Below are 14,757 nucleotides of genomic sequence, written 5' to 3'. Positions count from 1 at the left end.
ATTATTAACTTTTATGCAATGATTTAACCCTCTTTATCCTTAACTCCCACAAGCTAAAGGATGAAAGCTATGTTTACCGAGGCAATTTTTCTTGTTATACATTTAAGACCGAAGTAAATGAGATAAACTTAAGGACGTTAATCTTGGTTGTCTTAGAAAACCACTTTTCTGGTGTATATTCTTTTACCCATCCAGATTATGAATAACTTTTTCTACTTGGTGCTGATTTAAAGGTATCGATCACATAACCTGGAAACTTCTTTAGTAGAAAAATCCTTGTTAAAGAGAGTGCCTTTTTTAGGATTAGTGATTCAGTGTAAAAATGCAAGATAACAAAAACGTTTACGTCTAAAATGAGAACAGCGGATGAATCATAATCATATTATGTTTAATAATAACAAAAACAAACTCAATTCTCAATCAACGCTCAGTTTTCAGAGATATTTACCCTTCGTTTTGGAAAGAGCATAGGGCGGTTTATTGAATTTAGAAATTCGCAAGGCAAATGGTATTCCTGAGGGTCGTAATTTCATCACCTGTCAACGAACATCGAATTACGGAACAAGTTTGTTAATTAAGAAAATTATTCAGAAAACAATGTTTTTCGGATAGAGATTTGCGAGGGTGGTATAATTAAAAGTCTTCCGGGATTTTCCGTAGAGGAAAAATACAGATTTAGGGTAAAGAGGAAGCAAGTAAAACCCTAGCGGTGAAATTCTTTTAAACTATTTTTTGCACATTTACGAACTGTTTTGATGACGATGAATACGACAATTCATAAAAAGATAACTTAGACCGAATCGAAGTTTGATAACTCTTAGCCCAATTTTGTGCCTTAAATTCTAATGAATTTAGTCCAATGCCAGAAACGTCTTGCAGTTAATGTAGCAGGAAATGAAAGAGTTTTCCATTTTGAATACTTAAACCTGTACTTTTCTCGGGATTGAGCAAAATGTGAGGAACTTGTTCGTAAGGTTACGAGGAGCTTGGGAAATTTAGGTGAACACTTTTGTCGTGATGCTACGAAATTCCTTGTATTTGTATAAGAAAATAAAATAATGAACTACTGCGGTTGCTTTTGCCAAAATTTGTTAAGACGACAACTGCATTGTTCAGAAGAAGAGATATTGAGTATCTGCCAGAATCATAATTGATAAAAAACAGTTTGCTCTGGGTTACATTGGCCACTTACATACTATTTCTTTATTCTTTATTATCAAAGGCATATATTGATCATGTTACCAGTAGGTAAATGTATTTTTGTTATTCCATAAGGATTTTATGAAAACACATAAATTTAGAGAATTGAAAGATTACATATCATGCAAGCTTTAAAGGAGTTACTGTATAATTCTACATGGAAATATGTATATTAATATGCTCTGTATTTGTCACAAGAGGATTGTATGAAGAATGTTACAGAACAGTTTGCAGAACTTAAGCCGTTGACACTTCTTGGAATTTATGTTCTAGAACGGGTGTTATTTTTTCTTTTAGAACAAGCACTATTTTCCAAGGGGTTTACGCCAAAGGGAAGATGTAAGCAGAAAGCTCAACCATTTAGATTCAAAATAAGAATCAATATTTAGATGTAAATTGAATAAGTTTTTAATTATCATATTATATACGAATAAGTTAGAATGTTTGTTGTGGAATTCAGAACTCGACTCCTTTGAAACCTTAATAAAATTCACCCGGGCTAGGGTAATACATATACATGTTTTTTACATTATATGCTACAATGTAATGGATTAGATTGAAATCTGGAATTGTGATTTTTAAGAATGTCATAAAAAGTTGAAGGTTAATGCGGCAGAAAATAAAAGTTTTGTATTCAGTCTAGTCAAATCCGCCCGGGTTTAATAAAATTTGAGCATCTTTCCACCAGTGGAATGGGGAGTTTGGGAAAATATACTACTGGCGTGTTCTAAACCTCTATTGAATCAAATAATATAGAAATATATATAAAGAAAAAGAACATTTGCTTACTATTAAAAAGGAGATTTTATCTTTGATAATTAAATTTAATATCTAAACGCTTAATTAAGAAAACTCGTATATAAGACTTAAATGTAACCTTCTTTGAAGTATTGAGAAACTAACTCCCTTTAAATATAGGCTGTGCTATAAATTTCCTCCTGAATTGCAAAATTAATAATGTATAGCTCCGCCGGAGGTTTTTAATTTGTGTTGCAAATTTGACCCAGAATTTTAAATTAGTTTTGCTTAAAGTCGAATTAGCGAAATGCAAGGATCTAAATGAAATAAAATTATACCATTTTTTGTTTTATTATTTATGGTATTTTTTAGTACTTAAACCACCTCGCAACGTAATTGTCATAAGTTCAAGATTTTCGCAATGAATTGGCTCGAAACAGGCAAAATTAAATTCAATTTCATTACATTTAAGGCTCCGAGGGAACAAACAATAAATTATAATTTCCAACATCTTTCTGATTTAAGTCCCCTTGAAACTTGATCCTTAATCACCAACATTGCCTTTTTTTGGGGAAAAAGAAATATTTCACTTAGAAATGTGATTTAAAGCGTGTTCCATTTAATTCCGTCTTAAGTACGTGGACAATAATTATAATTGTTTCTTCTTACCATCCAACAGCTCTAAATAAAGCTGATGCTACAAACAGGATTCCAAGCTTTTAAAGTTGTCTTAATGGAACTTTTGGGAATGAAAATGGAAATGGAAAATAAAATTTATTCATTCGCAGTTGTTAGAGCAATTTCATTAGCGAGCTTTCTTGGTGATGGTCTATAATAGTAATTAAAGCACTAAAAATAAATATGATTTTTGTGAATTCAATGCTTTATCTTACTCCCCGATGTTTTTAATTCTATAGATGGAACATTGCAACTAATTCGCCGCTATCAATCACATCCAGCTGAAACAACAAGGCAATCAAAAAAATTCAGTACACGAAGTGCGCCCCATGAAATTCTTATGAAAGCTCTGCAAATTAAACGTTACAGAACTTTCGAATTAATTTAAACCAGCCTCAGAGCAAATGGCTAAATTAAATTCATATTCCCACCTCAAAGTCTATTCAATTACCCTCGTGAAAATAACGAGCTCATTACATTTTAAGGGGCTTCGTGAACAGGTGAAGTTTGAAGTTTAATTTGAGATTCTTTAAAAATCATTGTTAAAACTATTAAAAACTTAATAGAAAACATATGATAACGAGAAAGTTGTGTATAATTTTATTATCTAGTATTGCTGATGTTGACGGTGGAAGTTACATTTTCAATATATAGTATGAACTGAAATGTAAATAGTTTTTAATCTCTTTTAATTCGTTCAGGTAAAGAAATTGTGTAGAATTCATAGTTAAACTAGAAGTTTTTATTTAGGGTTTAAGTTTTGTCGGCCAGGAACTTCTTATATGTATATAATGTATGTCCAAATATAAATGCACGTGCGAATGTAGCTTGAATAGAGTACAAGAAAGGAAAGAAAATGGAAACCACATGTAGGCATCCGCTATGCTATTTATAGACGCACTTAAAATGTTTTCAATTGTAGGAAATTAAGGATATACATGTTACAACATTATTAGAAAATGAACAAACTTTAAACATTGAGGCACTTACTGAAATAGCTGCCTCTAGTTATTCTCCCGGGAACTCCGATAAGACAAACTCTTTAATTACAGATAACAACAGTGTGTTAGTCAACTATAAACAATAAATACAAATTTAACTATTGAGATCTAATCATCGCCATCGCGTTTAATATTTTTATCAGACTTGACAGCTACTAGTTGCTGCTCTTCAGGCTCCTTCATTTTATCTGGAGAGTTCCAAGGCTGTAGCTCTGATTTCGCGAACAAGATGTAGAGGCAGCCACTGAGGAAGAGCCAAGAACTGGCAATCCAGAACACCTTTTGCCACTGAGGTGTGGTTTGCTGCAATTTTAATATGCAAAAATTGTGTATTTTTCAAACGTTTCAGCTTACATTTTGGAAGGTTAAATATCCGACTACTGCAGGTGTGAAAAACCCCACGATGGCTGCCGCTGTGTTTAGGAAGCCCATGAGGACAGCTGAAACGTAAAATAATTTAGAAATAATGAAATGTGGTTTGGTATTTTTCGTTTGACAAAATAACTCATGCGGAAAGATTGGGCCGTATTTAAGGCTTCAGGAAAATTATTTGTATTTATTACTTTATATATACACGAAAAAAAAGTATGTAATTGTTAAATATATCATAATGAAAGCGCTTTTTTGAGAATGTGTTTTCAAAAAGGTCTTATCCTTACTACTGGAGGAAACTGATCTAGAAAGACTGGCTGATGAAGGACCAATGTAAAGGAATTTTTGGTTATTTGTTTTAGTTCGTATTTTAATTAACTTCCATTGTTTTGATGCATGATCTGACATGATTTCCTCCATCCAAAAAAGTCATATAAAACTTCCTATAAATCTCGGCAGCACCTTCGGCATAGACTAAATTCGAGCATAATCAGCTTACGAAAATCACATCTAACGTAGTGCTCGACTTGCAAGCTAATCCCATTAATTATCTCTTTGATTATTTAATGCAGTTAACACTTGAACTTTAAATACAGTGCTAGATTTATAAAATATCATGAAAATATCCTTAATTAAAATTCGCTGAAACTTTGTAGAAAAATATTAGTAAAATACAAATTAGTTTTAATAGTAATAAATCAGGTTTAAAATAGACTCCCATTCAATAAGTACCATAAATTCAATTGGAAGCTCTGTGTGTAGGAGTAGTTTAATTTGGCCCACTAGATGCAAATTTCATTACTATTTCAATTCAGAAAATTAATATCTCAATTACGTGAATGATCTAGCTTATTGTGAAATAATAATATGAATTGAAATAACCCTGTTTCGGGTTTATCTAATTTTTACCTGCATAATTTGGACTGATGTCCACGACACTGGCCAAGGGACCTGTGGAAACTGATCCATTACTGGCTACTGCCATGGTGAGGAACACTATGGCAGCCATTGAGTTACATCCTGAGTAAGCCAGACAAAGCATGAAAATTCCTTGACCTATGCAGCCTGAAAATATTATAATGAGGAAGAATTTTTGCGGAAGCTAGGAGTAGAATTTCAAAGAGACTCAATTATAATAGTATCTTACAGAAATGTGTGGGAGGATCGGATTTTTTAAACAGAAACTACATTGATTTTTTCATCATGCTATTTTTGTAAAATTTCGATTTTTAAATTTTGTGGTCCCAGAACTCTTCTTGGTTTTTATGGATTTTATCTCTGAAAATAGTTAAGAAATAACTAGTTTTGGGAACGTAAATAGTTTAATTCGACGAATATACATCTCATACTATCATATCACATTTAATAATGTATATCATCAGCATTTCTCCAACTTCTACTGCTTGAGATATTAACAATTCGAGAATTAAATGAGCCAAATTTTCAAATAAACATCAGTATAATTTCTAGTCAGGACGCAAATAGTCAGTCAAGACATTAAAGGCAGCACTATTTCCTGTTTAAACCGCAACTTCCTCTATTGCGGTCCTCCCACACCCAGTTTGAGGTTAAATCGGTTTGTATGTCTCGATCTGAAGCTCGATTAAACGTTCCTCTAATGCAATTGTTTACATTCTAAGTTCTTTAAGACTGAGACAAGTTCTTTGACCCAGTTTCACTTTGCTGCTTCAAAAAACTAGGCGATCAAAAACTCATTTTACAGGCTACAAAACAAAATTCGGGCAATCGATAATAAAACTCAGTGATAATCGGATCAACAGTTTAATCCGTTAAAGAGGGGCTTTCACGTGTCATGAAAACGTTCAGATAAAATATTTCTGTGGAATTGAAAGGCACTTTGTGCAACGCGCATAATAAACGAAAGGGAAAATCGGTGTTAAGAGATTAGATTTCTTATCCATAGCATTTATCAAAAGTGAGTTTCTGGCTCACAGAATTTAGAACATGAGTATGAAAGACTTACAGAAAAACGTGGCAAGTTTTCTCACATTGCTTCTGGACATCTTCTCACTCCTCAGCAGATAATCTCCGATCTGCGAGAAGATATAAGCGAACAGCATCCTGAAAATATGAGGCATCCCCGATAAAATCCCGGTCTAAAATATAATTGCATCATTTGTACAGTAAGCTGAGGGTGATATTAACATACAGCCCTAATATTCCAACCATGTATGAACTTGAAATAAGTAGGGGCCTGTGTCATGAGTGTAAAAAGGCCCCATAAACCACCCCACTGGGCTAGAATATTCATCCACACGGTGCGGTTACTGAGGATGGCTGCCCAGGGAACAGGTGCCTGGAAAATTTCGCATTAGGCCCTAAATTCAATCAGATCCCTTAGGATTGGACTATGTCTTTGACGGCGAGGGCAATTATGCTTTAATTGATGTTACATGATGCTGCCTTGTTTTGGGGCGGTGTAAGGTCCGCGAGAGTGACTTGAGATTAAAGTAGACTTTAAATTAGTTGAAGTTGAATTTTTCTAGAAATAGATAACAAAAGCTACGAACTCTATCTCAGAGGATTTATCATAAATTAAATCTCAACACAAGGTCTTCAATAGAAAATAAATCATGAGCATTCAGGATTATGCTAAATATTTCTGGTTACAGTTGGGAACATGCAATTGTGAAGTGGGAGGTAGATTAATTATTGTAGAATTTCACGGAAACTTTCATCCCTTAAAAGCAACGTATTTCACATAAACTGAGTGCCGGTATAATGTTTTGAATAGAAGTGAAAAATTCTCTAAATAAGGTTGCTGCAATTGAGAAAGTCAGACAAACATCTTTAACTGCAGATGCGATCATATATCTTCGGACTGCTAAGAATATTCCCATTTACAGAAATTCATGGAAGTTTTAACCCTAAAAGGGACATTTTTAGGACATATTTGACATAAACTGTTAAAAGTTAAGAATTCTTTAAATTAGGGTGCCGGTAAACATACCTAATTGCCGTAGATCAGTGTAATTATGTAATGTATGTGGATTTTTTATTATAGAACCACGTGAAAGTTATAGCATTTAAAAGAAACATTGTAAGGTTATATTGGGACTAGACCGGATCTTGATAGAATTTAACTTAAGGGAGTGAAGCATTTTCCTAATTAAATTTCCAGTTAAACTCCTTAAGTAGTTATAATTAAGATTTTCTATCTTTCGACCGCCAAATCGATCCTTCCTTACACTACGACAGGAAATTGTATCCTTGTGAAAGAACCATTTTTAGATTACATCTATTGCAAATTAAGCTTTCATAGAATGTCTTTTCTATACAATTCCATCCTAGATTTACCATATGAAATCTTATTAAAAGCTTCTAATTTCTTATTAAAAAAATTCAGGTAATATTTTTTCGTTTTCCTACTAATTTCTTTAATGAGAACCCCCCCCCCCTCACAGTAGTAAGTCTCAAAAAGAATTTTTACAAAAGTGTAAGTTACTTCAGGAGTCGATTGATGTTGGTGCTCGTAATCTCACCTGGAACAATTTGTAATATTTATGGGAAGTGCTTGAAATTTTAAAAGAACAAAATCATTCCCCTCTACAATGACCAATTTTACCTTTTTCTTAGCCACGCTTTGCCCCAAACTCTTTAAAATATACTCCTTTTCATGTTCGGATATCCTGGGATGCTTGCTGGGACTGTCATGTACCAGACTCCACCAGGCAATAAACCAGACCGTACCAAAAGCAGTGCTGGCATAGAACACGTACTCCCATCCCCAGTTGTGTATGATGAACCCGCAAATGGGGTAAGTAATTGCAGTGCCCACAGAGCTGCCTAAAAAGTGAAATTTCTTCTAATTTCATGGAAAATTCGTGACGTGAATATACTGTTGTCATGTAGCCGCTTTAACCGGGAAAGATAAACGAGTTCCCATTACCAGGGAGCTTTGTTTAGGGTGAACACGAGGATTTGGAGAAGCTCTGTGAGGGTTGCAAAATCAGGAAGTAACAGTTTTACCCCTTTTAAAGGTCGTTTATTCACTGGAATGTGAGATCTGATTGAGGTAAAGGACTCACCTAAATAAGCTGTCACGAATTTGCTTCGCTCGTTTGGAGGGATCCAACGAGCAGTCAAGTCGTGCATGGAAGGCCAGGCGAAACCCTAATTGAAAGGGTTTTATTGTTAATTTATTGCATCTGAGTGTGCTTTCAGTTACAATCAAGAAATGAAAATAATTGATAGGTACGGTAAAATAAATTAAAACTACGTACGCCTCTGTCTTCTATGAAAACAAAGCAAGGAACGGGCACCTAAAGCTATAATTTATCATGATTCAGTGCAGCTTCCAAAGTTCTTAAATATTTACAAACTTCAGATAAAACCTTTATCACGGTTCTGGTTACACGGATGATAACACAGGTATTCTAAATAATTTCTTATACGCTCCTGATTTTCGTAGAATACTAATTAAAAGTCCGCGGTTAGAAAGCGGTAGAATGAAAAGAACTTAAATTAGAAAGCACCTACTACTATTCAGTGGCGTACTCAAGTTTTTGCTAAAACTTTAAATATGTGTTTTAATACATTCTAAGCCCCTTTTATTGCCAATTAAATAGGTATATTTCATAATAAATATGTCAGGTCCGAATCCAGATTAACGCATCAAGTAGTTAGTGCAAAACACTAATTATGTGCCCTGCACGCCTCTGTGTTCGCAGGAAACTGCAACACAGGGGCGTGCTTTGTGTATTTTAAATGATTTTAGACAGAAAACATGACTTTTATATATTTTTAAAACATTCAGCTACAAAGTTGACAAAACACAGTAGCGTACTCGTGTTTATAATAACTTTATTCCTTTTAAGTTTATGCGAACTCTGCATGTAATGCTGATTTCACCGTACAAACTTACTGGCGTGGCATTATTTGTTTTTAATTTAAGTAGTACTCAAGTAGCTCTTCGTTAGTTTAACTGTAAAAAATTAGGATACTTACACACAATACACCTTGTATTAACCTCAATGTCATCAAATAAGTGGAACCCAATTTGGCGAAATACGGAATGAAGAAGCAGAGTACCACTCCAGAAAAATTGGACAAGCCAAAAATCAGCTTGGTACCATATCTGCTGGCCAACAGTCCTCCTGGTACCTGAGTGGTCCAGTGCAGCCAAAAGAAGCTACCCAAGACATTACCTGCAGGAAAATTAAAAATAAAATTATTCCTGAAATTCCAATTATGGTACCTTGAACTTTTTCGTTCCAGGCAAATTTTTCTGTGTCGTGACTTGGAGGAGGGATCAAAGGCCTTAAAGTGTTAGCAGTACGCTCTATTGGAGGCAATGAGTGACGCTCAACAATAGAGGAATTCCTAATCAGTCTTTCAGTTGTTGTCACTAGAGTTGGTGGAGAGCTGTCATTGAGGGATAGTAAAGAAGTTGCGGTGTTGAAATTCTATTAAAGTCAACAATAAGTTAAACTAGCCGAATTTACGAGAAGACTCTTTTTACAGAGTTGCTGATGTTTCTGCTCATAACGGATGAGGAAGCTTCTCTTTGGAGGCACTCGCTGGTCAATGAGAAATTGTTCTTAGGTTTCGCCTGGATCATAGCTACAATAGCTATGTTAAGATTGATCCGGATCATGTAGTTGACAGCGAAGCCTACGAAGACCAGGTACCAGAGCACGCTCCTTGCAGTGCAACATTCTCTACCCTCTGAAAACAAGAGGGAAATGAAAGTTGCTTTGAACCTTCAGTAGGATCTCTTCACCGATATAAAATTTAGTAATAAATTTGCATTTATTTTTCAGTTTCTGCCTTATCAGTCATTTACCCCATTCGTGTGATAAAGTTTGCGAATCCTACACCATTTTGATACCATTCATATCTTTGTTTTTTTTTTTTTTTTATTGAGAACAAGCACTAATAACACTCAGTAAAAGAAAGTTAATGTTTTGGCGATAAATTTGCCAATAAAATGTATGCGAAGTTCAGGGAGTTTCGTAAATATTGGCCCGAAGGTTTGGTTGGAGTTAGCATTAAGTTACAATATTTAGAAGCATGCATGGAATAATGAATTTAGGGAAAGATATCTCTCTAATATTTTGCCTTTTAATGGAGATTAATATGAAGTTCTAGAATTTAGGGTCGCCATAGAGGGCAGTCATTAAAAAATTTTGAAGTGGGAGTTGAAATATTAGAGGAATGTTTTTTCACCATTCCTTTTTTAATGTCCATACGTTAGAAATGTATGGGAAATTTTTGTCAGACAGTTAATTTCCATTAAAACATTGAACGGACACACAATGGCTTTTTTCCATGAAATTTTATTTCCAAGTAAAATTACGTGCAAAATAATATGATAATCCACATCTATAATGGCGATCCTACGTTCAGTTTACGTCGCGTTAGCTGGACCCTAATTTTTAGGCAATCTTTCTGGATAGATTTGCTTTCTACCGATTAAATTAATAATTAATACTTTATGTTCTTTATTATCATGCATTGGCGGCTAATAGTGTTATCGGTGGGTTAGCATTATTTATAGATACAATTTTTGTCAGATTAAATGGAGTACTATATAACGATATTGAAACAAAGCTTGCAGGGTCAATGTTGGCAAAATAAGATAGAAACCAAAACAACTCTTGTTCTACCAGAATGTAGTCTTCTTTGTTGTGTGTATTGGCTTATCAACGGTGCCTCAACTATTTGGAATATGAATAATATTCGACATATACAAATTTCCTATATGTAAAGATGCGATATTTTTTTAATTTCGTACATTCAGGCGGACAAAGGTCAAAGGAGAAATATTTACTGCTGTTATGAAATTGTAACTCTTTTAAAGATCTATATTTCATCAAAGCAATATCGGAAAGTCATCCCATTTAGGAGTTTTCACCAAGAACCATTTATTTTAAAATTTGTCAGAAGTCCATAAAATTTACGACTAGAATGAATCGTCGAGATTTTCCCGAAGTGAGTTGATTCCTTAAACATTTTCCAACTAAAACACCCTGCGGCTCTAAATTTTATGCTACGTCTGCCAGGACATTTTTTGACGAATTTTAATTTATTTTTCATTCAAAAGCGACGTTAAATGGGACAAAAAACTATATATTTTTTTAGTTTATTCATTATATATATTGTTCGCTTATTTTTTAAACTTTGCTTGCACCATCGGCAGCACACAATGGCTGGTTCCTTAAATTGTAATATGGGCCGAGTGACACCTCAAAATATCGATTAGCCTTTGAGAAAATAGATATAAATTTAGTAAAAATTGCAATATAGACTCAGTTAAATAGCAATAAACAATGAAAAACTTGTATGTTGGTGGGGAATTGGTTGTTTCTGATTATTTTTATCTATTTTTTTGTTCTTTATTTTAAGCCACAGACTGTTTGTTCAGGTTAGTGATCGATAGATTTTGGGTCTTAATATACCATTGAATAGACATATGAAAGGACTTAATTTGAGGTGTCACTTGACCAATGTTCCAATTTAAAAAATTCGGCCATTTAGCGCTACCGGCGGCGGAAGCAACATTTAAAAAATTAAAATTAATTAAAAAGTTTTAGAAATGGGGACAATTCAGAGCCGCGCGGTATAAATAGAGAGCTTGATTTTCCATTTTAATATTTCGAAAATAATTGCAGCTATTGATAAAAAAAAACAAAAATGTCGCACGTTTGCCATAGAAATATTTAAATTGGAGTTGGCTGCATGGTTCTTTATTTTCTATACGATTATTTACCCCGATATACACGTGGCCAAACAGTTTTTTGTTTACTCTAAAAACCGGCCGAATTAGAATGAAAATAACTTATAATAAATTTTCAATTATTACACAAACCTATAAATACCTTTTGGCTCATCTCCCGCGCTTGCAGATGTCATACTATGTGAGTAGTTTTATAATAAATAACACACTAATGAAATGCTACATAAAGCACATGTTATGAGGAAAATTACTTAATCTGGAACGAGCAACACGTACCTACCTCATATGCTGCCGAAATTCGCGATATCTTACTATTTTCATTAAGTGGTGTTACTTGTTGCATAATACTAATAATCAGATAAAATCTGTATAAGTGTGTGCATGCTAATTTTCACTGATAAACATTCCATGTCAAAATATTTCACCTTTACGTTTGAACAGTGTTAAGAAGTCTTACCCTTAGCAGGTACTCCCCCTTCAGTTCCCATGAGTGTCCAATACTGAACTTTCACAATAATAATTATCTCACAGTCATCCTGAGATTTTACTGCCGCGTTGTTTTCAAGAAAACTGTCCTGGAGTATTAGGTACTTAAACTCTATTATTAGAGAGCTACAGTTTAACGCAACTTCTCTCGCTAATATAAAATTTATTGCCCCTCTTATTGCTCTTTAATGTGGATTCTTATCGCTCAACATTTATTGTTTTGAATGTGTTTTAAAAAGATATGTCGCTCGGAAATGCTGAGATCGAGAATTAAGAGTACCAGGGAAAAATCACTGCTTTTTTATTACGTCAGCAGCTTGGAGATTTCGTTTTGGGGTAGTGTTTCGATTTGAGAAAGGGGTCGTTGAGGGTAGGTGTTGTGGCCCTCTTCGCAGCACCGCACCTGCAAGAGTTCTTGGATGTCGCCCGTGGCCAGAAGCCGGGTCTCTTAATGCGGTTTTTAGTTTACTAATGGTCTATTTCTGAGAGTCAATAAATATCGCGTGGCTTTTCGAAAGATAACCATTATAAATACGTTCTCCTCGCCTGACCGGAGTCACGTGACCAAAATTTAATTTATAAAATCCGGTATTTCTGATCAACAAAGCCCTTTTTCTCCCGCTCGAGCTTAATGACTTTTGTCGTAATAAACCAATTAAACTTCACAACATATTTCTCTAATTGCCTGTAAATGATAACTCTGTTTGTGTTTGCTCTAGGGATTTCTATTGTTGTATTGTATTATAATTGTGCAGGGGAAAATAGAAGTTATCTTCGCCTTTCTGTTATTGAAGTCTCTGGACAAATAAGGACACAAAGGAAGGCTGAAAATATCGCATATTGGTTCGTGACCTTATGCGTTCATAAGCAGACGCAGAACCGCGATTTCCATCAAACGAAATTATAAAGGGAGATAATTAAAAAAAGGCTCAATTAGGGGTTGAAAGATCAGAGGCGCGTCTTCGATAAATTCGTCTGTTACCCGTTTGTTAAGCCGATGTTTGATGGTAAATAACGCATGGCTTTATTAACACCCTGTATCTACGGTCTCCGCTTACTGCAAAGTTTTTTTTTTAAATTATCACCCTTTGTTATTCGGGGCCATGGATTTGAATTGAAAACCGTCGAGAATATCATGTTCAGTTTAACATGTGCGGGAAATCGCTTTTTTATATGTTCTTTTAGTCCATTTTGGGAGATTTAAAATTCGACGAACAGCTGGAAATTTACAGGGCATGTCAGCTAAAGTAATAAACATGTTGAAATCTTAAACTGAATGGACAGCTGGAAAGATATTGGGTGCGCCTAGTGTATCTAAAACTATTATAACCCCACTTGTTGAACCTATTCATCGCTTGGCTGATGACTTCTAGAAGGGATTTAATGGCAAAAAAGCGATGAAAAAAAAATTACACTTTCTCCCAGTCACTATTGCCGCACTAACAATAATATAACACTTAATTCTCCATAAAATTGAGGCTATCAAACTTATTATTATACGAACTCATATTATTTATTGCAGACGCGCAACTTGTTTGCCAAGGCATTTAGGTGTCATTATCGTATCCCTGAAATAGAAAGACGTTAATTAAAATAAATTGTGACCGCAGGCAAAAACACGTAATTAGCAATATTCTGTATAAAATTGATCTAATTTTCGGTAATGCCGGGGAAACCGTTTAAAACCGTAACCATTTGTAACTACACATTTCAGGACTTTAGTTTTTGCGACAGCTTCTGAAGCGGGGAGATGAATTATTTCGCCTCGAATAAATTTCTGTTTTTCTTAAAACCTTTTAGTAGTTTTTGAACAATTTCCTAGCCGAGTTGAAATAAATCTAAATCGAACCTTTAGGGCCCTCTTTATCGAAAGGACGAGACATTACTTGAATTCTGCCGCTCCATCTGTTGATCCACGCGGAAGTTGCCCATCGATTTTAATGCAGATATAGATGTTGTACACAAATAATGCAGGAATTTGCTGCGTTTCCTTCAGAAACACTATTTCTATATTTCAGTCGGCGACAAGTTTTTTGAGGTTCAGTCGAAGGGTGCAGATGGCAGTGAGAGCAGAAAAAATTCCTTTGGAATCTACTTAAGGGTTGTCAGCATTGTGTTCCACTGTATTTAAAATATAAAAAATCCGGAATTGTCCGACTCATTTCAATAATTCATAGACATAAACGTAATTTTTGTACAAAACACTGCATGCAAATAAATTACGTTTACGAGTGTGAATTAGTGTTATGAAGCATGATATTCAAGGCTGAACACATGTTGTGTGCTTTATTTTTTTAAATATATTAAGTAGTAATTAGTATTGTCTTGCTAAAAAGTCTAAATAGAGATCCATCTCACATTAACCCATTTGACGGATTAAATATAAAATATTTAACGAGCTATTAATACCAGGATCTAACTGGAGAAAAAGCGAAATATACATACAAGGTGTACGGATTTTTTGTAGCAGAATTTCATTCACCTATTCTACGTATAAAAATAATATTAGTTTGATATATATTTTTTAAAAGAATTTTAATTTTAAAAAATTATAAATTTTAATTTTGTAATTTTTTCAATGTA

General features: G+C 34.2%; 1 protein-coding gene across 2 annotated transcripts; it reads right to left on the bottom strand.

Annotated features, from left to right (window-relative positions):
* Window positions 1-3,336: 3,336 nt before the first annotated feature.
* NaPi-T (Na[+]-dependent inorganic phosphate cotransporter) lies at window positions 3,337-13,043 on the bottom strand. Of its 2 annotated transcripts, none has more exons than XM_066292460.1 (11): window positions 12,146-13,043; window positions 9,472-9,677; window positions 9,208-9,415; window positions 8,958-9,157; window positions 8,039-8,123; window positions 7,576-7,796; window positions 6,160-6,306; window positions 5,974-6,106; window positions 4,899-5,054; window positions 3,972-4,057; window positions 3,337-3,920 (listed from the first exon to the last, which is right to left on the bottom strand). In XM_066292460.1, exons 1-11 carry the CDS (start codon window positions 12,174-12,176, stop codon window positions 3,726-3,728), a joined length of 1,668 nt encoding a protein of 555 aa, XP_066148557.1. In that variant the 5' UTR covers window positions 12,177-13,043; the 3' UTR covers window positions 3,337-3,725. The 2 variants fall into 2 exon arrangements, with proteins under 2 accessions (XP_066148557.1, XP_066148556.1); XM_066292459.1 differs by lacking the exon at window positions 12,146-13,043 and adding an exon at window positions 11,831-11,988.
* Between the last annotated feature and the right edge of the window lie 1,714 nt (window positions 13,044-14,757).

This window comes from Euwallacea fornicatus, chromosome 17 (assembly GCF_040115645.1).
Source record: "Euwallacea fornicatus isolate EFF26 chromosome 17, ASM4011564v1, whole genome shotgun sequence".
NCBI lineage: Eukaryota > Metazoa > Arthropoda > Insecta > Coleoptera > Curculionidae > Euwallacea > Euwallacea fornicatus.
Note: the sequence above shows the minus strand (reverse complement) of the source record. Positions and strands in the feature narration are given on the sequence as shown.